General features: G+C 43.8%; 1 protein-coding gene across 8 annotated transcripts in view; it reads left to right on the forward strand.

The window, feature by feature from the left end:
* Positions 1-23,184, forward strand: part of LOC134224628 (innexin shaking-B) — a 223,018-nt gene that overhangs the window by 99,389 nt on the left and 100,445 nt on the right. For all 8 annotated transcript variants that reach the window (XM_062704061.1, XM_062704060.1, XM_062704058.1 and 5 more), the window contains exon 5: positions 21,958-22,123. In XM_062704061.1, coding sequence (XP_062560045.1) covers positions 21,958-22,123 — 166 coding nt within the window. The remainder of the gene's footprint in view (positions 1-21,957; positions 22,124-23,184) is intronic.

The raw sequence follows: 23,184 nt of genomic DNA on the forward strand, positions 1-23,184 counted from the left end.
AACTACAGACTGCTATGGCATATATGGAGCACCTAAACGACTTCGAATTGGCTGATGACGTTGCACTCCTCGCTCAATGGCGCTCTGATATGCAAAGTAAGCTGAAAGACCTTGCCGAGCGCTCCTCTTCAGCAGGTTTAGTCATCAACGTCAACAAAACCAAATAGTTGATGGAAAGAAGGTGACCCCTTCCAGTTTCACAGTAGCCGGGCAATCAGCAGAGAATGTTGAAAGCTTCTAATATCTTGGTAGCCAAATGGCGTCAGACGGCAGTAAAAAGATTGACATAGGCGCACGGATCAAGAAAGCAAGGGCTGCCTTTGCGAGTTTAAGAGATATCTGAAAAAACAGGCAGATAAGTAAACCTACCATGGGGCCCTCCTTAGCCGTGCGTTAAGACGCACGGCTACAAAGCAAGACCATGCTGAGGGTGGCTGGCTTTGATTCCCGGTGCCGGTTTTAGGCAATTTCCGGATTGGAAATAGTCTCGACTTCCCTGGGCATAAAAGTATCATCGTGTTGAGGCATCGTGATATACAAAAGGAAAAATGGTAACTTGGCTTAGAAACCTCGCAGTTAATAACTGTGGAAGTGCTTAATGCTGCTGAGCTGCGAGGCGGTTCTGTCCCAGTGTGGGGATGTAATGCCAATAAGAAGAAGAAGAAAAAAGTTAACCTTCCCAAATACGAATTTTCAACTCTAACGTGAAATCTGTGCTGTTATACGCTAGCGAAACATGGTGTATATCAGTGGAGAACCCTCGACGGCTGCAGGTGTTCATCAACAGATGTGTGCGGTATATAGTTCGGACCTAGTGGCCTCACAACTGGATCTCAAACAACGAGCTCTGTCGTCGTTGTCACCAGAGGCCGATAGCAATAGAAATTCGGGATCGGAAGTGGGGCTACACTCTACGTAGGGACGGAAACGAAAAACCCACCGTTTAACGTTTGATCTTCCTAGTTTGACTAGAAGCGGCTCAAAGTAGTCCACCTATGTGTAGGTGAACGCTCGTCCGTGATGAGCAAGACGAGCAGGTGGAAAAGGCTCCATCATTGGATTCAACGGTTTAGCTCGGCGTATCTTACAGAAAATACAGGTACGTGCCACCTTCTTTATCACCAAGCGAAGTCTTGGTATGGCATACAGCTGTCGAACCTCGTTGACCACTGTTTCCGCATTACCATGGCTATACCGACAATGATTTTGAAAAACCAGAAGCTACGATAATCGATGTTTTCTCGGGAGGATAACGGGATTGCGCACATGGTAGCAGACGTCTCCGGCCACATCAATCCTTCCACGTTCACGTAACAAACCGTTGGTGTCCAATATTGGAATCAAGCTGTAGATAGCACTTTGTTTGACTATGGTCTTTTGTCCGGTCTCGTTCGGAGCTTTCCGCGATAATGCTGCGATCTCATCTGGGTAGGATTCGTGCTGGGCGAGTTTTAGGATTGCGATCTGCTGCTTCGAATTCGGTCTGGTATAGTTGTCCAGTGTATTTTGGCTACCGTTTAGCCGAGTTGTGGAGGAATCGAAGTACGTATTCTGCCGTTTGCTGTAGTCGATCCAAGCAGGAGAAACGCTCGAAATCTACCGCCGGTTGGAACGAAAAGTGGTGTAAAATCAACGCCCGCATCTCTTTGGAGGTGGTAGTCACTGATTTAGACGAGGCCATTCATCTTCCGATAAACACTGGAAATCAGGGCCCTGAAACCACTTGCTACTTGAATCAATGGCCCTTTTCCCCATTTGGTTGCTTCTACCACAGGGTTTGACTTCGAAAGTAATCTAGTATTTCGTTCTATCTGAATGACACGAATTGACGGTAATTTCTGGGGCCTGCCTGGATCCAGGACAGAGCGGTTCTGGAGTCCGTTCAGAACCTCCTCTTAGAGATAGGAATTTTGTGATGTTCCATTACGAATTTCGACCAACATACGCCTAATACGCATACATGAAATTCTAGTCTGGGAATCGACCACGGTTTGAGTGGGGTAACTTTCAATTTTGCGGCAACTATACAGCACTGCGGGTTTCTTTCTTGATCGTATGTGCGTAAATAGATTGCACAGGAGTACGCTACCTCGCTAGCGTCGACGAATAGGTGAATCTCGGTGCTATTGTAGGTATTCTGGTTGCTGTGGAGGAAGTAACATCTGGGAATTCGCACTTCCTAGATGTACTCGATCATTTGCACTTATCATTGCCACTTTGCGTAGACGGCCGTGCTTACCTTTTCATTCCATCCGGTACCTTCTCTCCATAGGTCTTGGATTAACACTTTCCCGTGAATAATAAACGTGGCGAGTAGCCCTTACGGGTCAAATAGTGACATTACCAGGGTTTGCAGAAATCGCTCTCAATAGATAACGAACAACGGTAAAAGAGAGGCAAAAACTCCTTCTTATTATAACAAGCCATGAAAACAAAACTATCGCACTTGTTATACAAGTTGAAAAAAAAACTGATTTGAACTGAACTGAGGCGGCCCCACCGAGGGGGTTTGATAAAACGCTGTTTTCGCTCATTTTATGTTGGGGACCATATTTTTTTTCGCACAGCACAGCACAGCATCATCAGAACCAGTGCCCCCCGCAATTGGGGCTTATTAAAAGAACTTTATTATGGGTTGTAGCCCCCCGAATCAGTTCATTATCGTAACAGCTACCGGAAAACGTCTCTCACTGTATGCTACTAATCGAGAGTGTATACAGCAATGATAAGTAAGAGATTTTCTCATTCTCCTTTGGATTCAAACCCTGGTCATTACGCATCGTAGAATCTGTCTTTTTTAGGTCGTGTGGTGGTTCGAATCAGCGTTCGCACTTCTTCACTCATTTGAGTGGATAAGCCCAATTCGTCCGTCGAAGGATTCCAGAGCAGTCCGAGCACCCTTTCGTCCTTCGCGCTGTCTACTAGATTGAACTGCTCATTCGCTTCGAGCTGGAGTTCTCCCAATTGATCCAGCATACTGCTACTGTTCGACCGCCGGTTGTGCAGCTTGAATCCTCCTTCGTTGTGTACGTATCGCATCTCGTAGACCAATTTCGCTGCGTCTTCTTCGAGCTGAAACATGCCAAATAGTCATCGACATAGTGATCGTCGACTATCGCTTTTACCGCGTCGGGGTAGACCTTGCTGTATTGCTCAGCGTTCTGGTTTTTAACAAATTGTGCCGAAGCTGGCACTTGCTCGCCACCGAATTTGCTGGCACCGAACGTAGCGACGTCCATTAAGTACACCGTTGGTTTCTGATTTGGCTGATCGCGCCACAAGAAACGCTGGGAGCTTTTGTCATCTTCACGAATTTGGATTTGGTGGAACATCTCCTGAATGTCAGAGCTGACTGCCACACCGTATATCCTGAAGCGAAATAGGATTCCAAGAAGCGAAGCCAGTTGTTCTGGCCCTTTGAGAAACGCCCCGTTAAGCGATACACCGTCGACCTTGGCCGCTGCGTCCCAGATAACGCGAACTTTCCCTGGTTTCTTAGGATTCATCACCGCGCCAACTGGGAGATACCATACCATACTATCTTCTGGGGTCCGCTGCTTTCATTTCCCCTTCCGTGGCCTTATGTGCGTATCCCTTTGCTTCATATTCGTGTATTTGACGGTGAAGGTTTTCTTTCAGCATCGGGTCACGATCCATCCGACGCTCCAAGTATTCAAGCCAACGTACGACCATCGGGAAGCTTCACATAATCCTCCTTCCAAATCAATACCGCTGTTCCGTCGCCTTCCCGCACTCTAAGAGGTTTCGCCAGACGTACGTTATCGACTCCGATGAGGTTTTTGGGTATAGCGTTATTGTAGCTGGCGATAGGAACTCCGTTCAGGTGTTTGTATGATTTGGCAGTTTCTTCTTTTTGGAAACTCTGACATGGTAATCCAAGATTCTTGACCGTTCTCGCGTCAATTTTTTTTTCATTATTATTATTTATTTATTTGTTTTATTTCCTCAAGGAGTAGGGAAAACCCATGGGAGTGTAACTACTTTTAAGTCACTTCTCCTACAGGCATAAAACCTTCTCATCTTTTCAACTGTAATATTGACGTTATAAAACAATATTGCAACTTCCAGCGAGCTATGCTCTGTGAAGGATGTTCTATGAATCAATCTATTACATAACATTAAAATTCGGTAGGTTTACTAAAAACTATACATAATGCATATAACTTAAAAAACAAATTATCGGCTGTGATGATTGGCGATTAGTGGCTGCTGTTGCGTAGTTGACTGGTGGGGGCGGGGCTGGCAGAGGCGGGTAGGCGGTATTTGGCTGGTGGTGGTGGGCGGATGGCGGCGTGAAACGATAGGAGGATAATATGCATATCATTAAACATGTGGATCAGTTCAAAAGCCATTAACGCTATGGAAAATTATGGACGAGAACAGCTTCCCTGGGAAGCTTACCAGACTGATCAAAGCAACGGTGGATGGTGTGCAAAACTATGTGAAGATTTCGGGCGAACACTCCAGTTCGTTCGAATCGCGCCGGGGACTAAGACAAGGTGATGGACTTTCGTGCCTGTTGTTCAACATTGCGCTAGAAGGTGTCATGTGGAGAGCCGGGTGTAACAGCCGGGGTACGATTTTCAACAGATCCAGTCAATTTATTTGCTTCGCGGATGACATGGACATTGTCGGCCGAACATTTGCAAAGGTGGCAGAACTGTACACCCGCCTGAAACGTGAAGCAACAAAAGTTGGACTGGTGGTGAATGCGTGAAAGACAAAGTACATGCTTGTGGGCGGAACCGAGCGTGACAGGGCCCGCCTGGGAAGCGGTGTTACGATAGACGGGGATACCTTCGAGGTGGTCGAGGAATTCGTCTACCTGGGTCATGTGCTCGGTATTCTGAGAGTAGAGAAATACTTAAAAATGATATGGCGTCAATGAATAGAAGGCAGTACTCTTCAATCCGAGATGTTTTAGGGTGTAAAGACATTAAAATGATGCATCTGATTCACGTGTTCATTCAAAAAAGCAAAATACGCCTCTAATCTGCACTAAACTTCCATTATACTAAAAGGTTAAACCTACCACGGACGGAGGTCACCGACACATCGATATGATAACAGTCCATACGAGAATCCGCATCATGAAACTATTAATTTTAAATACAAATAAGGATCGAATCACTGCTCAGTTATGGTTAAAGACCGGAAGAGCTGATAGTTTTAAGATTTAGTGTAAATATACTGGTTGATACTGGAATTCGTCTACCTCGGATCCTTGCTAACGGCTGACAACAACGTTAGTCGTGAAATACGAAGGCGCATCATCTGTGGAAGTCGGGCCTACTACGGGCTCCAGAAGAAACTGCGGTCGAAAAAGATTCGCCACCGCACCAAATGTGTCATGTACAAGACGTTAATAAGACCGGTTGTCCTCTACGGACATGAAACATGGACAATGCTCGAGGAGGACTTGCAAGCACTCGGAGTATTCGAGAGACGGGTGCTTAGGACCATCTTTGGCGGTGTGCAAGAAGACGGTGTGTGGCGGCGAAGAATGAACCATGAGCTCGCCCAACTCTACGGCGAACCCAGTATCCAGAAGGTAGCTAAAGCCGGAAGGGTACGATGGGCAGGACATGTTGCAAGAATGCCGGACAGCAACCCTGCAAAGATGGTGTTCGCTTCCGATCCGGCAGGTACGAGACGGCGTGGAGCGCAGCGAGCGAGATGGGCAGACCAGGTGCAGAACGACTTGGCGAGCGTGGGGCGTATCCGAGGATGGAGAGATGCGGCCTCGAACCGTGCATTGTGGCGTCAAATTGTTGATTCAGTGTTATCTGTTTAGATGTTAACTAAATAAATGAATGAATCAGTTCAAAAGGTTTAGGATTTTCAGCTTCAGCGACTTTCGGACTACAGATTTATAGTGATACAAAGTGGGTACATTTTTGTGACTCTCTGGCAAAACGTTGTAAAATTTACTTCCAAAGTAAAAGACCTTTTATTTATGTGGCCGTGTGGCCTGTCTTTTTCAATGTCGATAGTCACACGTTGTGAATCCTGCTCCATGCGTGAAGTTTTCCCCGTCCACCGTAAACATAGAGGAAATGGGGTGCCTTTTATCCTAGTAACATCACCAAGTCGCTTTCTATTAGAGTGCGATCGGAGCCTTCATCAAGGAATGCGTAAGTGTTTATTGAGCCCTTGACTCCGTACAGTGTCACCGAAACGATTTTGGACAACGTCGACGTAGTTTGTACACAATGTGTGTGGTTCTCAGCTACCTGTAGGCGTGGTGCAGACTGGTGAGAGATTCCTCTAGAGGAGTGGAGAAGCTTATGGTGACTGTATTAACAACCTTCGATGCCACAAGTCTTTCTTCCTCGACACGCACTCCGAGAGAAGTGCTTGAAGAGACTGTTCTGGCAGAAAACTAGTTCCCGAATTCTTCGCCAACGATCTTCGACGTTTAGTCATTTGAAAGCGCTACAGTCCCGCACTCGATGTCCACCCTTGTGGCAGTGTTCGCAATTGAATTGTTTTCTTGGTTCAGTGTGTGAATCTTCCGGTTTTCCTGAAGTGCTTTCCTGACGCATCCCGCACGATGGACGCCATATAGTCGCCAAATGTTTTCAGATCCACTTATTGGAACCCTCTCTTGTATCCAGCCCATATAATGCGCTGGTCCGCGGAAAATTTCGCCACCAGCTCTTGCAGCAGAGACGGATTCGAAAAATGTTCGTCCGCCGCTTCGATATGGTCACACAGTGCCTGCACCGCCATCCCGAAGTTGATCAATCCTTCTAACTTGTCCGATCGTGGGGCTGGGATTTCCCGCACCTTGCGGATAGGAGCGTTTATCAGCAGCTCCGGACGTCCAAACCGCATACGAAGGGTTTCGAGCACCTGCGGCACCACTGCTGGTAACACCAACAGACTACGCACAGTTTTGAGCGCGACACCAGACAAGCACCGTTGCAGGCTAAGCATGTTCTCATCATTCGAAAATCCGCATGCTTCCGTTGTGTATTGGTAGTTCGATATGAAAATCGGCCACTCCGCCGGGTTACCAGTGAATCGCGGGAGATCCTGCCATGCTGCTAACTGTCGTTGCGTTGGAGCACCATTTTGCACTGGGGGAAAATTCATTAGGTTTTGATGTACTCTTCCCGATTAACGAGATGGCTGAGACGATTGAAATGCACGTGAGGGGAAATTACGCGTTTGTTCGCCGATTGTATAATCGTTTCGATCATCATTCAATTCTGCACTGACTGGGCGCGCAAGAGCGTCGCGCGTTGCTGCTCCTGAGGAACGTTATGAGGTGTATATATTTTTACCGGGCGCGCGTATGCTCGCTGCTGATTTCGGGTTATTTGTGTGTTGGTCGTGAGGTATTTATTTATGATATTTAGATTTATATAATCAGTAGGAATACTGGAGGCTCGACACTTACCTGTGGGTTTCATGTCGTTCGGACGAATTTCAGACGTTGGATTAGCTTGACTTGTCAAAGATCACTCGGCCGAAAAGTCTCACATTCTAAGCGCGATTGGTGCGCTAATTTCTGTTAATTTCCTTCCGCGCTGGGCGTGCGACCTTCTAATAATTTACTACAAAGCTCTAGCTGTTCATGAAGGGAAGACAGCTGTTCAGATGTTGGGTTAGTGCAAGTCTCACATTGCTTAACCCGTTCTCAGAAATCCTTAAATGCAACAACAGGTTTCTTCGTACCTCGCAAATATTTCACTGTGGCTGGCTCTAACCTGTTCAGAGGGAACGAAGCGATAATCAATGCGCTGGTTCTTGGGGTAACCGCGGGTGGAGCGGTGTGGGAGCGGTGTTGGAAGGCACTTATTCGATGAGCGAGCACCCGCTTCATCGTTACGACAACCGTTTCGAACATCTTCGTCGATGAATTTCTGCTGTTCATCAAGGTGGCGGAGTTTCATCTCCAATTCTAAACGAGCCCATTCCAGATTTTGCCGCTTCACCAGCTGACTTAGATTGACGGAAAAGGTCGATGTTGTACTAGAGCGACTAGATCCACTACGCACGGAAACAACTTTGTCACCCCGTTGGTTTGGTACAATCACAGTACAATTGTACAATCAGGCGTCGCATTGGACCATGTCTTCTACATTGTCCGGATGCTGACAGGCTGCACAGCTGGATTTCTCTTCCATTTGTCCATCCATAGTGGCCTTTCCACTTATCATTCCCACTATTTTTTGAAGTTTGTTGTGGGAGGTAGTGCCGGTCAATAAAAGGCGGTCCGTTTTGAGAGAGATAAATGCTTCAACAATTCAATGCGCTTACTGTTTCTCGCGCCCTACATCGGATCCTCGCCGGATCGGCGGGTAAGGATAGTTTTTTTTCAGGAGCGTACTGTCGGACACAGCGGATAGGCTGGAATGATTAAATCGCTATATTTGCTAAATATTACACGGAATTTGCTCCACTACTCACTCGATGGCATCAAACGAATAATGAATACCGGAACCTGTCTCATAGTTTGACCCTGTCGTTTGATATGTGAAATGAAGCGACGCTTTCACAAGTGGCGCGTCGCCTTTGAGTTCGCGTGTGAACAGGGTGACCAATTCGACGTATTATGTACTAACAATTGTAGAAATATTGAATTCCTTTAGTTGATTTTCATTTTATAATTGTCTCAAGCAAATTATAAGTCAACTTCTTCTGCTCAATTTGTATAGAGATCGGGATCTGCTTCTGGTTCTCGCCCGAAAAAGAAGTGTGTGCGTAGAACAAACTATTAGCAATAATGAAATGTAATAAAAAATTATCTGGTTATCGGCTCCGTCGAGTTTTTAATTAAACAAATGAGCCTAACAAATAAACGAATGAAAAAAAATGTGTTGAGGAATATTTGTATGATGTTTAAAGAATTAACATACAATATACAGCGTGAACATTAGATCATCTTTTAAACTGTCTTCGATATACTGCCGTGAATCGCATATTTGTCCCATATGAATAGGAAACCCAGCAAAGATGGGACAGATATGAGATTCATGACAGTATAGTAAAATTCAACAACGATTTTCATAATAGAGGTATATAAGTATTTGATTTGGGTAATATTGAACATAACTTTTATAGAAGTATGTTTGAAATGTTTACTAAGCCATCATCCAATTACCCGGGAGATTAGACCAAGACTCGATTCATCGAACCACACAGGAGAAACGATGGTCCGGTATCAATTTTTTTTAATCTGAAATAATGCTGATTTTCGACTGTGCACGATTGTCAAATGAACAAAAGATATATTGATTGATAAAAAAGGACCTCACTCTAGCTGATATGAGAAGGACAACCCGAGCAAAGCTTGAGAGCAAATCGATTACTAATTTTGATGTCGAGGAATCGCTTATTTCGATTACCGTCAACTGGGGGGAAGATGATCATTGAGGTGAAGATGATCATTTGATGTGTCAGTCAAAAGTGCCAAATTTTTTTATTAAACGGTAGTCAACAATATTCTTCGTTCAAGTAATGTTACCGCTAGGCAGAAATCCGAGTTTATCGATTATAATCATGAAAATGTATTTTGTGGAAGAAAGAGAGAGATAGTCATAAATGACGCTATTTTCGTTTCAAATATTGACTTCGTAGACTTCTTTACGTAGTAAATTCAACATTCATACAAATAACCTAGTGTATTTCGAGTACTAGGTCATAATGATTTTAGTAGAGCTGTCTTGATCAACTTCACCCCAAACCAAATTACTCAAAAAATGTGTGATAATTTAATTTATTTTAATAAATGCGAATGCATTTCAGAAAACTAAAGTTGTTGATTATTGCAACGTATAGCAGTACATGTTTTGAAAATATTTGTTTCGATTTAAAATGTAAACACACATTGTTATTGCATGTTTTGTCTTAAAAATGATCATCTTCCCCCCAGTTTACGGTACTTGGGTTGATATAATTTTGGTCCGTTTTATGCGGTTAAAATAGCAAAACATATAGCAAAAAAATCTTACTGTGACATCAAATAGAAAACTATTTCTTCTGTCCGTAAGGATTGTCCTTAAAATCAGTTCATAAAATTTAGAAATCAACAGTAAACTGAAATCGAAATAGGTAAACAATCTTGAAGATTCAAATTTGAAAACAAATCACGAATTCAACTTGATGTCTATGTCAAAACATGGTTTCTTTTTGCTCTCATTTTGATAAGGTTAAAAAAAATTAAACTTCCATTTACTTCCACTATAATCACTAATGTATCAGCAGATACGTATTTCGTTTTCTACTTGAAAACTTCTTCAGTGTTTTGTTATGTTATCAGTTGTATTTGTTATTTTGTTATTAATTATCTCATTTTGATGTCAGGCTGTGCTCGGGAACAGTGTCCAGACTACACTACCAACGAAGTAACAACTGACGGTCAATTGTTACATGGAAGCGTATTGAAATCTGTAGAAATCTGAGTTCTGTTGGATGCCACTGCCCGGGTGTTATCTCACCATTTCGTCCTCACCGTCCGCCCAAAACTGTCCGTCATAAACAATGTTTGGCATCGATGGCCGTCTCGGAACGATATAGAGTAGCTGAAGCAATGCGCAGCATTTCGAAACAACGTTGCCGAAAGAAGATTCGAGGCTCTTAGAGACTACAGAAAAATAGTCAAAGGAGTCATTAACGACGCAGTTAAGGGCAACTGGGACGTCGTGTGTATGGAACGGAGGAAATGGAATCATTAGTTCGACGCGAAGTGTAGACAGATTCTTGAGAAGTAGGACACAGCGGTCGCAGTGCAGCGTGAGGCCGGTCAGAACGAGTAAAGCTATAGGGACTACAGACCCATATCTTTTGGGAGAAGAAACTTCCTCTAGTAGAAGCAGTGCATGGACATGGAGCAGCAGTGCAAGACACACGCTATTTTATCAGAAGCCCAACCCATTCCGTACAGGCTTCGTGCCACAAACCGAGATGTTAGCATTAGCATTAGCATTGAGCAATTCGCACAAATTCGTAGGTGGTACAAGCCAAGACTATTGTACGAGAGTAGCATCAATTTCATCCGTTACCTCAGGTAATGATTTGAGACTAATCATTTACCTCTTAGATGGAAGCAATGCACTCTCCAATAGTCGAGATCTGTCCTGGCCACGTCCTTGCGAATGCTGAGGAATGGGAAGGATGGTTACCCGAGCAAAAATGAATAACTAATTGATAACAAATTCTATTATCCGGTTATCGAGCATATTAATAACTGAACTTGTTATCATTTTGGCTGAGTTAACAGCCAACATAACAAAAATGATACCAGAATTTTGTTCCTGAAATAACTATCTGAAAACGAATTTGGTTATCACTGATACCAAATTGATAACACATTTTGTTATACATGTCATTTACTCAAATAACTAATTTAGTTATTATTTAGTTATCAGCCATTACTGTTTTATCGACCAAAATAGTTAAATCTTCTTTGCCGACTTCGTTACGCATTGAAAAAAATGTTGGCAATCACTGGGATTCGAACTCGAATCGAGTGATTGTACGGCGTCGTCTCTAGGCACTCACCCAATTACGCTTTCTTGAGGAGCAGGAGAGAATAACACTTCGCTTTCTACGATCTTGTATTTACTGAAGACTATTTATAATCAAATCATGATGCCATGACCATTTATGTAAATAACAGTCGGCTGGACAGAGTGCAAAGCAGAATAACTTATTAATAACAAACTTAATTATCCAGTTATATTGATAACTAGAATTGTTATCATTCTGGTTGAATTACAAGTCAACTTAACAAAAATGATGTACGAAAGGGTTGATTTTGGTACATAAGGTTATGTGGGAGCCCGGGGTCATGGCCCGCCGGAATTTGGATTCGAATGAATCCACAACGCGCATTTTCGCCTACAATGTCTGCCGGGTCGACTAGTTAAACATATTTTTTGGGCTACTGTGATAATCCATTCAAACACCTTCCAAAGGATTTTCTATTTCACATCTCGATATTCCCATGAGTCCTTTCATTTTCATTAGAGGTTTGACTGCAGATGATCTTGCTCGTTTGCGTACAAACCTAGGTTTGAACTGTCAATAGTTGAGCAATTAGTCTTTGGTTGAGCAAATTGCTAGATCTACTAAAGTGCGAGCATGATTGTTTTCTCCACAACAAACCAGATCATTGCAATTTCTTGATTATCTGACACTTCCAGATAAATTTTTCGCTTTCCCATATAGGGTAATTCGCCTAATGTTGAACGGCTAATTTCTTCGCCTATTGTTGAACGCACGTGCATTTCTTATGGGAGTTCAACAATAGGCGACAATATTAGCCATTCAACATTTGGCGGTTTCCCCTACATAAGCACTGTGGATCCCAAGACCAATTATATTGCGATTAGTCAAGACTATTCACCGTTCCTAAATTAGCACATGCCCTTGGATCACATGTTCCGGGAGCTGCAAGGCCATTTTAAGTTCTTATTAAACTACAACGCTTGGTTCTCAGATACATATTTCATTATTCAACTACTTACACCTGAAATGAAAGTAAAGTTAATAAAGATAGTATAAAACAACCAGGAATATTTCAACTTGTGTGCAAATTCCTTTGTTGACAGAGAAATAAACAAATCGGTAGATATCGTTGGTAACGAGGAAAATGCTTAGACGAAAATTTCAGTTCAGTGTTTGGAAACAACTTTTGTCACACTATTTATAGCATAGGTCGGATACATTTAGCAGAAGTTAGTATTGTGCCTTGCAACAAAATGACATCTTTCGTGATCATTTTTTCAAAGCTTCTACAGATCTGACATTCATCGCTACAAACCACTACGTGGCGGTCAACTTTTCAAAATTATCAAACTAGCTTTTTTGCTACAGGTATGTTTTTCTTAGGCGACCACTTGGCGCTTATTTTTGGATGCGTCGAAAAATAAGCAGATGAGTAGATTTTTTTATGCGCTGTATAATACGTTTGAAAGAATAGAATGCTTAGCCCGATATCTGAAAGACGCGAAATTTAGAAGAAAATACCAAATTTGTATTGATAACAAACTTTGTTATTATTCAGTTATCAGTTAATCACATGATTGATAACTAAATATCAAGTTGATAATAAGGATAACTAATCGTGTTATCAGTTTGATATCATTTCAGTTATCTGCCTTTGCTCGGGTAGTTGGATACCTACTTAAGAAAGATGCAGAGAACTCTACGACCTCTCATAGGTGCCACGGGAAGTTTCGGGATTGTGTGGAAGGTCATAACAGTAGGAACCGTTTTTGGTATAACGTGAAACACAGAAAGAACTAAGATAGAAATACAAAGTAGGAAATGGACCAGCCTGGAATTGAACCCACGACCTCCTGCTTATAAGGCAGAAGCGGTAGCCTCTAGACCACTGAGCTCGTCAATTCGTGCCACAAACCGAGATGTGCAGACAAAAGGATGGGAGTATTTTGACAGACAAATATGAGGTGATTTAACCACTTCGAAAAAGGTCTGAATAGCACTGAGAGCACCGGTATTGAGGATCAAGATCAAGGTTAGGTACTACGAGGTACAGGAAACCAGCCTGTCCCCACTTTGAGTTTCTAAGTTTCCTGTGAAAATTGCAACTGATGCGATATGTTATCGTTTTCATGTGCGCATACACATAAAAAAATAACCTTATATGTTATGGCAAAAAACCATTCGAAAATACTTATACTTTTCATTATGCCACCTAATGAATGATCGCGTATCAAAAAGCTAATAACATTCATAAGTTAAGGAAAAGTATAAGTTTCGGAATGTATGGGACTAATGCGAAGTATAAGTTTTTGCCTTTCTCGTACAACTAAGTTGTACCGAAAGGCTATCATTTCACTCCGAATACGAACTTTTTTATAGAAGCCTCTGAGACCCATAGTATTATATACCAATCGACTCAGATCGACGAACTGAGCACATGTCTGTCTGTCCGTGTGTATTTATTTATTATTTGTTTTCTTCATCTAACTTGACGTCTTAATGAAGTTTGATGGGGGGAAAAGCCGGCTTGAGGTGGCCAACTGTAGCCTTCCTCAAACAGGCATAAAAACCCCATTTCTTTTCCAGATTTACATATAAACAATACAAACTTTAAAAAAAATTAAAAGTAATAGTCAGATGTCTAAAATAATTGCATGAAATAAAAACAAAACTATAATACTAAGTTTACACGGCTTAATTGATTAGCGAAACTAGTTATAGGTATATTGAAGTCGAAGTGTTCAAATACCTCGTTGAAACGCAGTGCCATTATCCGAATTGGATCGTGTTGACCATAGCGACTGTTGCGCGGTTGCAGATATAAGAAATCTCGTCGTCGTAGAGCACGCTCCGGAACGTATATATTCATATCAGAAAGTAGAGCAGGGGAATCTATTTCATTTATAAGCACTTTTGCAACAAAAACCGCTTGCATCATTGTTCTCCGCTTTTCTAGCGTGTCGATTCCGAGCAGCATACATCGATTCTCGTATGGTGGAAGATTTCGCGCGTCACGCCAAGGTAAATTACGTAAGGCAATACGAACAAACTTCCGTTGAATATATGTGTAAGTGTATTTTTTTTTCTTCCTAAACAATGGAGGGGGAATCTGCTCAACAGACATCCTGGGTTGACCAGGAAGTGCTGGGTTAGGGGCCACCTCCAATGAGGGAGGCAGGACTGCATCCCCGACCAGCTAAACCGTTTCCATTGCCGCAAAGCCCATCGTCCCTTCGGTACAACCAGAAAGTAATGCTTCAAAGGGGGGCCAGTGCATAACGCACCCTCGAGGTTAGCTGCGTGTCCTTGCAGCATCGAACATCGTGACTCGCTTTTTTAGAAGAACACCATGGTATCGTGCCAGCGCATTGCCGGCTTTCCAGGTGGCCTTACCACGCCCTATGTCCTCGGAAGGTGGGCAGGGTCGACTTCGCGCCTGCTTCCCTCTGCACGACTGGTATCAAGAATGATGATGCCGCGTGCACCCCAAATTGACCTTTCTGCGATAGGGCCTATTCGCCAGCACACAGAGGGACTTGCCGACGCGGTGCCTACGCCTGCCCCAGCCTTGACGAGGACCCCTTTCCGTCCTCGGGCTCGGAACCCGCCTGGTTGACCGACGCCGCGAAAGCGACGATACCATGTTGTTTTTCACGCGGCCACTTGTTCGATAAAAGGATCGAGTTCGACCACAGGGCACCGGTATGACCCATGAAGCCGACTCCGAACCCTTGGACCACCTCTTATTTGCGCCTGAACTAGCCATCCCTCGAGTCCACGCGCCACCTTCTGTGTAGCTCCGAGACGATTTGGACGATAGCCGATAAAACGGCGTTCCAGCCAACTTCATCTTTACACATCCTCCGAACTAGGTTGTCCGGGGCTAGGATAGGATGTGCCAATTAGTCATTAAAAATCGTACCGATTTTCTGTCAAAATCGTACCGGTTGCTGATTGGGTGAAAATGACAATCGATTACTTCGATCGGCGGTATCACATTTTCAAAAGGGCAGCTTGTTGTTACCTTGGCCGTGTTGCTGGATAATTAAATAGAATTTTATGACAAAATTCAAAAGTTTGTTTTTTAATTTTTTGTGTAAAATTAATTTATGCTAGGCTGCAAATGATGTATGCATGATTCTTAAGAGTTCTGCTCATTTAAAACACTCGATTTGAAGCATTATTGACCAACTTTTTACCCATTTCACAGTAAAACTCTTACATCTTCCTGTAATTTTTTATTTCTGGTAGTACTTAGCATCCTTTATTACGAATTATGGAAGAAGAGAACGAGAAAACATGTTTTTTTTACATATACTATTCGGCGGATTTTGCATAAAAAATATTTGGAAGCACTGGCCACCACCTCGTCGAAGCAATCGACTGAGGAAACAACAAGGCAGTTGCAATTCTATTGTCACATCCTATCCTAGGTCCGGGGTAGTGTCCAGACCACATGTGGCAAGCATGTGGTCACGCACTGTGCGAAAACGCGGGCACACGAACAACACGTGTTCCGCCGTTTCCTCTAAACCAACGCACACCGGACACTCGGGCGAGACCGAGTGTCCGAACCGGTGTAGGTACTGTCTGAAGCAACCATGGCCTGTAAGGACCTGGGTCAGGTGGAAAGTGATTTCCCCATGGCGCCTCTTGACCCACGTACCTATCTCCGGTATCAACCTATGTGTCCATCTACCCTTAGTGGAACTGTCCCACGCACGCTGCCATTTGACCATTGAGGCCAACCTGACAGTCCTGCGGATGCCTCTCGTGCCGCGCATTTCAAAGCACTCTATGTCTTCACCGATAACGATGTCAATAGGCATCATACCGGTGATGACGCAGAGTGCATCGTGCGACACGGTACGGTACGCGGTCGCAACTCTTAGGCACATGAGCCTATACGTACTTTCTAACTTCGTTCTGTAGCAGTTAATACGCAGGGCCGTGCCCCAAGCTGGCCCCCATACCTCAGTATGGACAGAGCAACGCTAGCCAGAAGCTTGCGCTTGCTGGCATAAACCGCAGAGCTATTGGACATCATCCGGGACAATGCCACTATAGCTGTGGAGGCACGCTTGCAGGCGTAATTGACGTGGCTACCAAAGGTGAGCTTATCGTCGATTATTACCCCCAAGAGTTTGATTGAGCGTTCAGAGGTGATCGTGCAGTTGCCTGCCCTTATCACCGCTTGCTGCTCCGACTTTCGGTTGTTAACAACAACCACCTCAGTCTTGTGGTGAGCCAGTTCTAATTTCCTGGAACTCATCCACAATTGCGATCGAGTGGGCTGCAGTCAACTCCACCTCTTCGATCGATTCGCCGTAGACCTCCAGCGTAATATCGTCAGCGAAGCCAACGATTACCACGCCCACCGGGAACTTCAACCTCAAGACACCGTCGTACATGACGTTCCATAACACCGGACCCAGTATGGAACCTTGCGGAACCCCTGAGGTTATGACAACACACTTCCGACCCGCCTCCGTGTCGTATACCAGTACTCGATTCTGGAAGTAGCTTCCGAAAATCTTGTACAGGTACTCGGGAATTCCAAGACGCAGGAGCGCATCTGCAATAGCTGCCCAACTGGCACTATTGAAAGCATTCCTCACGTCGAGAGTCACTACTGCACAATAGCGAACTCCAAGCTAGGACCAAGCTCTGCCTTTTCCATGCTTCAGGGAAGACTCCCTCGTCCAGGCATCTCTGCATGACAGATCTGAACATCTCGGGAGCCTCGGCAATGGCCGCTTTAATGGCCAGGTTCGGAATACCATCCGGTCCTGGCGCCTTACCTACACTAAGGGACTGTGCAATCCCCGCAAGTTCCGCCACAGTTACTCTTCCCTCGTCGGCCACCCTGGCTCCTGGCAGCTCCACGAAGGGAGGCCAGGGGCTTGGGTCGTGACGTGGGAAGAGCCCCTGATGATCCTCTCCAGCATCTCTGGAGACCGCTCTGTAGGGGCCATCGCCCCACGTGTCTTGGCCATTACGACCCTATAGGCGTCACCCCATGGATTCGCGTTGGCACTTTGACACAGGCCCTCGAAGCAGGCTTTTTGCTTGATCTAATCTCAGTCTTCAGAGCGGCTCTAGCAGCCACGAACGCCACCCGTCGTTCAACACGCTCCTCTTCTGTGCGTGCTCGCTGCATCCGCCTCCTTGCCCGTAGGCAGGCGCGGCGCAGGTTCGCAATTGCTTGAGTCCACCAGTAAGCCGGTGGTCTCCCATTCCTAGGGTGGACTTTCCTAGGCATGGTGGCATCGCATGCACACGAGAGTACTGTTACCAGCTGCTCGCCACTCAGACCGAGAGTATTGTGCTCGCGGCGGAGCGCTTCTTTAAACACCTCGTCGTCGAAGTATGATGTCTTCCACATACGAGGACTAGGCCTCGCCCCTTCTTCCGTCCACTGAATGCTGGTCGTATAGTCGATACTGTAGCGAACCGCCAGGTGGTCGCTGTGAGTGTAGCCATCATCTACCCTCCAGTTCGAACTACTCGTTTGGCCAGGGCTCCAGAACGTAACGTCGATAATCGACTCGGCGCCGTTCCAGCTGTAGGTACTTTTGGTACCGACATTAGCCAAGTCCACATCCAACATGGCCAGTGATTCCAGCAGGATTCCACACGGCCCAAGCGTTGAAGTCCCTCGCTATCACCACCGGCCTACGCCCCATCAAGTTAGCCGTCAAACAATCTAGCATTCGACCGAACTGCTCGATCGACCATCGAGGAGGCGCAAAGCAGCTGCAGAAGAAGACCCCGTTGATTTTGGCAATGACGAAGCCCTCGTGTGTCGAAGACACCAACTCTTGAACTGGGTATTTCCCCGTTGTCCATATCGCTGCCATTTGAGACCCATCGGTGACCCAATTACCGTTCCTGGCGGGTACCCGGTAAGGATCTGCTCGTACGCGTGCAGAATGTCAGGTCATTATACGGGTTTGCAAGTGTCTTATTATTGAACCCACGTGTTGAATTTTCCCGCCTTCGCTCATAATCATCAAACTAATCGCTCATAGTAGAATACATTTCCTGCAATGTTGTGTATGATTGCTTGATCAGAAAATAATTTTGAGCTTTAAGTGGAATGTCTTCACTTGTCATAGGACGAGTTCGTACTATCCCATTTAATTCTACCACTTGATAATAATTTTGACAGATAAGTTTTGACCTCAACAGTAAAGCCGTCTTCAGTGTCTCCTACTTGAAGAAAATGATCGCAGCTTATACTATAAACGGCCTCACTGTTGAGGTAGAAATACGTATCTGTCAAAAGTACAATCATGTGGTGGAATTAAATATGATGGTACGAACTCGACTTATGACAAGTGTATGATTGCTTTTTCAGTGATCAGCAATCATCAAAAGCGGCATGATCTATCTGTTTTTATTTGTTGAATTGTGCATCAAAGCTTCTCACGTTATCATTTGCGACAACGATTCATCTACGAATAGCATTATTAAGGGGATGATATGATACTTGATTTTTTGGCCTTATCATTACAAGTAAACAACTCCTTTTTTCTTTTGTTAGACAATTTTGACATCTAGACGTGTGCCATCAAACATCAGCTTCGAAATGATATAGAAATCATTCTGCTCTCGAGGGTTTTTACGGCTGATTTTAGATTAAATCAAATAATTTTTCGACGGGAAACCATTGTAACTATATTGTTAAGTTCCACACTTATACAAGGGCACGTGGCTTTGCAACCTCCGAGAAGAAGCATATCTTAATCTTTCTTGTTAGTAATCAAGTGATTGTTTTGTGACTTCCCAATTACTCGAAGCTTGTTTCGCGTTTATCGCAGTCGGCACCAATATAGTTAAAGACATGAGTCTTAGGACAAATTAGAATTAGATATTCGATATTCGAGTCATTGAACAATCCGTTCATAATACAAAACTAATACATATATGAAAGGGATCCATGAGTAAACGCTGATTACCGAATAGTAACGCTTAGGGTCTGTTCACAAATTACGTGACGCAAAAATCTGAGTTTTTGACCCACTCCCCCTCGTAACAAATAGTAACATTTTTGGTACCACTCCCTCCCCCATATAACACGTAACTATGAAAATATAATAGGCAGAATTTTTCTCTTTCTAAAGCATATGGGTTTAGGTATTTTTTGAACATTGTTATAATAGGAATGGCACATGATCAAAAACCAAAGATATTAAGAATCCAGCTAGTAGAAACACGATTTGCGACCATGACCATTCAAACAGTTTTTGGGAATATCAGTTATATTGAACTGTTTACATGGTTGAAGTGGTTAATTAACTTTGGCGTTGGTTTGGAAGATTTAATCATGAAATACAATAGAGGGAACTGGGGAGACTTGATGCCCTTTTCTGATTTCCGATGTATCACAGCCAAAAATAAATAAGCATACGCGATTTCCACACAAACTCTCTAAGAAATATATTAACTTTACTGATGTATGACAGTCCTTAAATTATTGTTGTTATTGATACACAATCGATTTTTTGAGTACTGTCAAAAGTCGACTTTTAAAATATTCAGGGGAAATTGATACCTCTTCAAGAAATTTTACTTACTTATGGATCCTGTACACCTCCGGGGGTGCAAAGGGCCGACTTGAAAGATCTCCATCCTGAGCGTTGCCCGGCTATCGCTTTAACCTGTTGCCAGGTTAGATTTCGGTCGACTTCTTTTATTTCTTCATTGAGGCTTCGCCGCCATGAGCCTCTGGGTCTGCCTCTGCTGCGATGTCCCGCTGGGTTCCAGTTTAATGCTTGTTTACAGATTTCGTTTCCGCCCCTACGTAGAGTGTGACCGACCCAGCCCCACTTCCGATCCCGAATTTCTGTTGCTATCGGCCTCTGGTGACAACGACGATGGAGCTCGTTGTTTGAGATCCAGTTGTGAGGCCACCAGGCCCGAATCTGTTAATGAACACCTGCAGCCGTTGAGTGTTCTCCACTGATTCACACCATGTTTCGCTAGCGTATAACAGCACAGATTTCACGTTAGAGTTGAAAATTCGTATTTTGGTGCGTTCACTTATCTGCCTGTTTTTCCAGATATTTGTTAAACTTGCAAAGGCAGCCCTTGCTTTCTTGATCCGTGTGCCTATGTCGATCTTGGTACCGCCGTCTGACGCCATTTGGCTACCAAGATATTGGAAGCTTTTAACATTCTCCACTGATTGCCCGGCTACTGTGATACTGGAAAGAGTCACCGTGTTTACATCCAACGATTTGGTTTTGTTGACGTTGATGACTAAACCTGCCGAAGAGGAGCGCTCGGCAAGGTCGTTGAGCTTTGATAAAATTAGTAAGATGCCCTCAGATGTTTTAAATATTTTTCCTTAAAAAAACGCGGAATTTTTAAATTGCTGTGAGTAAACATGAAGGATTTTTGTTATTGAAATCGACAGCACATGCAATTTAAAAATTTGGGGGGATTTGATCCCCATTCTATGATATCTACGCAATAAATTTTTTTTTCTGCCAACCCTTCATCAAATCTGTCAAATCTACCAAAAATTAGAAGGCTTAGAACAGATTTATATTTTTTTGAATTTTTTTGTATGCGTGATTAATGGGGGATGAAGTGTCCCCATATTGAGGCGATAACTTCAAATCCAAATACCCTAAAACTTTGATGGAATGTTGACATTTTCATCAGTGCAGATCATTAAGCATATTTATGTCTTTGTGCTGTGAAAAAACGATAGCATTTGGTCATTGTTATGAAAAGTTGTTCAAATTTTGCGTAGCCAATAAAAAATCAAAAAGTCAGAACATACAAACCACCCTGTAGAATAAATAAGGTTGTCAATCCAAAAAATAACTCACCACATAAAGGTCATTTGTTTAGAGGATCTATACTAAAAAATATGCTAGAACAAAACTACTTTAGTTCACGATAAAACAGGGGGTAATCAAGTCTCCCCGGAGATCAAGTCTCCTCACCTTCCCCTACCAATAAAAAATAAAATTTTCATTCGCGTTATTCGTAACAATTGGTGGTACCCATCCCCTCCCCCACCTTTTGGTTTAACAAAGTATAACGCAAGTTGGACCTTCCCCCAGAAGCGTTACGTAATTTGTGAACAGACCCTTACATAATTCTATTGACCATTTTAATGTAAAAAATTGTAACAATATATTTTTTTATTTGATTTCAAGGTGTAATATATACTATATCTATATCCATGTGAAAATACATACATCAATGTAGTAGTCTGTGTTGTGAAAAATGCATCGTAAGTTAAATGTGTATTGATTATTTATTGCTTGATGGATTATACTGTTGAATTGACTGTTGCTAGAACTCTATTAGGAAAATAAGATATATTTTCGTGTGAATAGCAAGTTTATTGTTACCAAATGCTCCAAAATATAAAAAGATGGCTTCAAATCGTTTCTTGTTGAGTAATTTAAATAACAAACCCAAATTTAACACATCTGTTTTTTCCATTTTTATCAGATCATTTTCCAAGAAAGTAAAAACACAGCTGGTTGAAGGAGTGCCATCCTATTTTCGCCGAAATCAAGGGGGGCCGCCACAAAGAGCCCCCATTAATTCACCATCCAGTAGTAATATGGAGTTTTTAAGAGGCGTCTATGCGTTTATGCAAGTGAGCAGATCATCGGTGAGTATCATTCGTATTGTATATTATTCTAAATTTTGTACTCGATATACACACAATGTGACGCAAAAATCGCGGTTGTGTGTGTGTGTGTGTGTGTGTTTTTTTTAAAGAGGGATGAAGGCAAATCTGCATACAGACACCTGAAATTATCAGTGAGGTTGACGCGTTAGGCAGAAGGCCAAACCGCCGGACCCCCTAAACCCACCCATGTAACAGAAGGTTACTTGAGTTACCCTCTCCCCTAATACCCTGAACCCCCCGGGACTACCTTCCAGTATTACTTCTGGGGGATAGGCAGTACTAAATGTATTCCTCCCAAAATGGCACGTTTCACGGCGCCTCTCTTCGATGTTCTATTTACTTCTGAGCCATTTGGCTCCCTTGTTTGTACCAGTATGCACACAAAAGTCTTGAGCCCTTTATAATTTCCTCGTGCCATTCAGCACCATCTCCTTTTCGAGCCATTTAGCTCTCAACGTGGTCGCACTCTACTCAGATAATCCCCGGCGGTGGATCTATACTACTCCGACGGGGAGTCCCCTGGCGGCGGAAGCTCCCCCGAAACCGACGACCCGCATCCGTGGAAGGCTATTTCGATATCAATACTACTGTTACACCTGGTCAGCAAGTCCTATGCACTTTCTCACGTACAACGGGTTACCGGACGAGTGCCGCAGTCGATTCAAAGATTCCGAGTGGACCATAGCGTCCGGTTCAATGGTGCCTCGACGACTCGAAACCGGCCCTTCAACGCGTCGCGATCTACTCGGCCTAGTCTTCGGCGATGGATCTGGCCTACACCAACGAAAAAGATTCCCGGCGGAGGAATCTCCCCCGGATCTGTTCTCCCTTGTCTATTAGCCATTCAGCTCCCAGCCTGATATAGGTCTAATCATAGTCTTTTAACTATATTCTCGTGCCATTCATCACCATCTTTTAACGTTGAGCCATTTAGCTCCCAGTTCGGTCGCGGACTACTCAGATGATCCCCGGCGGCGGATCTATCCTACTCCCTGGCGAAGGATTTTCCCTCGAAACCGACGACCCGCTTCCGTGGAAGG

This window comes from Armigeres subalbatus, chromosome 3 (genome assembly GCF_024139115.2).
Source record: "Armigeres subalbatus isolate Guangzhou_Male chromosome 3, GZ_Asu_2, whole genome shotgun sequence".
Taxonomy (NCBI): domain Eukaryota; kingdom Metazoa; phylum Arthropoda; class Insecta; order Diptera; family Culicidae; genus Armigeres; species Armigeres subalbatus.